This window comes from Lactuca virosa, chromosome 7 (assembly GCF_052849685.1).
Source record: "Lactuca virosa cultivar CGN04683 chromosome 7, Lactuca_virosa_CGN04683_v6, whole genome shotgun sequence".
In the NCBI taxonomy this organism is placed as follows: Eukaryota; Viridiplantae; Streptophyta; class Magnoliopsida; order Asterales; family Asteraceae; genus Lactuca; species Lactuca virosa.
The window spans coordinates 289,053,676-289,056,219 of record NC_136432.1 but is presented as its reverse complement, the minus strand read 5'-3'; the positions used below and the strand labels follow the sequence as shown (position 1 = coordinate 289,056,219).

At 38.7% G+C, this 2,544-nt stretch overlaps 1 protein-coding gene across 1 annotated transcript; it reads left to right on the top strand.

The window, feature by feature from the left end:
• The first annotated feature begins 234 nt into the window (after positions 1-234).
• Positions 235-2,235, top strand: IAMT1 (IAA carboxylmethyltransferase 1). Its single transcript, XM_079061711.1, has 4 exons — positions 235-427; positions 683-1,105; positions 1,209-1,484; positions 1,749-2,235. The coding sequence occupies exons 1-4, from the start codon at positions 308-310 to the stop codon at positions 2,100-2,102; spliced, it is 1,173 nt and encodes a 390-aa protein (XP_078917837.1). The 5' UTR covers positions 235-307; the 3' UTR covers positions 2,103-2,235.
• The last annotated feature ends 309 nt before the right edge of the window (positions 2,236-2,544 follow it).

Below are 2,544 nucleotides of genomic sequence, written 5' to 3'. Positions count from 1 at the left end.
ATATATTTTGATTTCTTGTAATTAGTTTTCTAAAAATTATAAGATCTATATTGTATTCAAACTTAAAAGTTGGAAATCTAATTTAAGTTAACGTATGGTTAAGAAGTTATGGTTGTGGTCGTGGTCAATAACACAGTACTTTTTACCAAATCAATTTTTTAGGAGCATAGTGATGAAAGTAAGTAAATTCCGTAAGTACCCTTTTCCTGTGTATATATACACATACATATACATATATATGGAGGTGGTTGTGGTTATTTTGAGAAGGTAAAGAGATCAGTAGTTGAAGAAGAAGAAGAAGAAAGAAATGGGTCCTCCCTCGGGTGAAAACAATGTGGTGGTTTCATCAAACATTAAGCTTGAAAGGCTTCTTAGCATGAAAGGAGGCAAAGGCGAAACCAGTTATGCCAACAACTCTCAAGCCCAGGTTTCCTTTCTTTCTTGATTTCCGCTTTAATTTATTTTATATATTCCATACTCGTTCTAACTAGCTTCTAAATCTGGATCACGACTTTCCCTCTTCTTTCATTTACAAGATCGATCATAAATATTCCTCCAAATGCAAAACAAATGAGCATCGGTCTCAATTTATTTGATCTCATCGCCTTCGTTTTTTTAATTTTAACTGAAATTAGAAACAATTTCAATTGATGAATTGACGTGTCATGGTGCATGCATGCAGGCAAAACATGCTCGCTCAATGCTACACCTTTTGAAGGAAACACTCGACGGTGTTCACCTGAACTCGCCGGAAATACCTTTTGTGGTGGCGGATCTTGGTTGCTCCAGCGGAAGCAACACCATATTCATCGTCAACGTCATCATACAACATATCATCAAGCGTTACGAGGCATCCGGACACTCAGATCTACCCGAGTTCTCTGCTTTCTTCGCCGACCTTCCTTCCAATGACTTCAACACTCTCTTCCAGCTCCTCCCGCCGCTGGCCAACCAGGATGTCGGTAGCATGGAAGAGTGTCTTGCCTCCACGGGCCACCGCTCTTTCTTTGCTGCCGGTGTCCCTGGCTCCTTCTACCGCCGGTTGTTTCCCGCAAATTCAATTGATGTTTTCTACTCGGCGTTTTCCTTGCATTGGCTCTCTCAGGTTCGTTAATATATAGTGAACTACCATAACTTAACCAGCACCCTTTTGTTAGTTATATTTTTAATTTAACCATGGTTGTTCATTTATATATATAATTTTACAGGTGCCAGAAATTGTACTGGAGAAATCATCGACGACATACAACAAAGGAAAGATATTCATTCACGGTGCAAATAAAAGCACTGCAAATGCATATCGGAGACAATTCCAGACGGATCTTGCAGGATTTCTAAAGATGAGATCCAAAGAAATGAAAAAGGGTGGGTCAATGTTTATTGCTCTACTGGGTCGGACGTCAGAGGATCCCACTGACCAGGGTGGGGCAGGGTTACTTTTCGGGACCCATTTTCAGGATGCATGGAATGATCTTGTCCAAGAGGTACTCATATCGTATCATTCATAATTTCCACTTCATATAAGTGCTACCGTACTCTATCATTCATTTCTCCCCCACCCAACCAACCAAAACTACTACTACTACTACTCCTCTCTCGTACTACTCTATTTCTTCTATTTCTTTCATTCGCGCGATAATTTAAGGCTTTTAACAAACAGGAGAACAAGAATATATATATATATATATATATATATATATATATATATATATATATATATAACGGATATGGTATGACGATGCTTGCAGGGACTAATAACGAGTGAGAAGCGAGATGATTTCAACATTCCGGTGTATGCCCCAAGCTTACAAGACTTCAAGGAGGTGGTGGAAGCGAACGGGTCGTTTAGCATAAAGAAGCTGGAGGTATTCCAAGGAGGGAGCCCGTTGGTGGTCAACCGGCCAGATGATGCGGCGGAGGTGGGTAGGGCTCTAGCCAACAGCTGCAGGAGTGTCAGTGGGGTTCTGGTGGACGCTCACATCGGAGATAAGCTTGGGGACGAGCTCTTTTTGCGGGTGGCTAACCGAGCTACAAACAAAGCCGAGGAGATTCTGGAAAACCTTCAGTTTTTCCATATTGTAGCCTCTCTTTCTCTTAAATAAATAACACCTACCACATTTGTAAGCTAGGAGAAAAGTGTGAGTTTTCATGTTTATTGTTATGTTTTTTGTTCCTCGTGCGTACGTATCATGTAATTATACAACAAATTATAATTAACTGATGTGTTTGACTTGATTACATATGATAGATATTGTAACTCAAGCCATGCATTCTCTTGTACTCAAAAAAGGTATTTATGGAGTACAAGAGAGAATACTAATTACTATGACTTAATAAGGGAAATATAACAAGCGGAAACTATCCTAACTATCCAAATAAATAATACTATCTAATACACCCATTTCTAACTTTTTTTGTAATATGAGTGGAACTTCTGGCTTACTCATCTTTTGGTTTTAATAATATTGTTCCGTAAAAAAATCTATTACAATTTTAGAATAAAATCAATTAGAAATTGTATGAGCGTATATAACGTCCCATTTT

Bases quoted from the DNA above. Each gene is read 5' to 3' on its own strand.
- IAMT1 (XM_079061711.1), top strand. From the start codon at position 308: ATGGGTCCTCCCTCGGGTGAAAACAATGTGGTGGTTTCATCAAACATT. The intron at 428-682 runs GTTTCCTTTCTT...GCATGCATGCAG, and splicing joins CCAACAACTCTCAAGCCCAG to GCAAAACATGCTCGCTCAAT. The intron at 1,485-1,748 runs GTACTCATATCG...CGATGCTTGCAG, and splicing joins GGAATGATCTTGTCCAAGAG to GGACTAATAACGAGTGAGAA.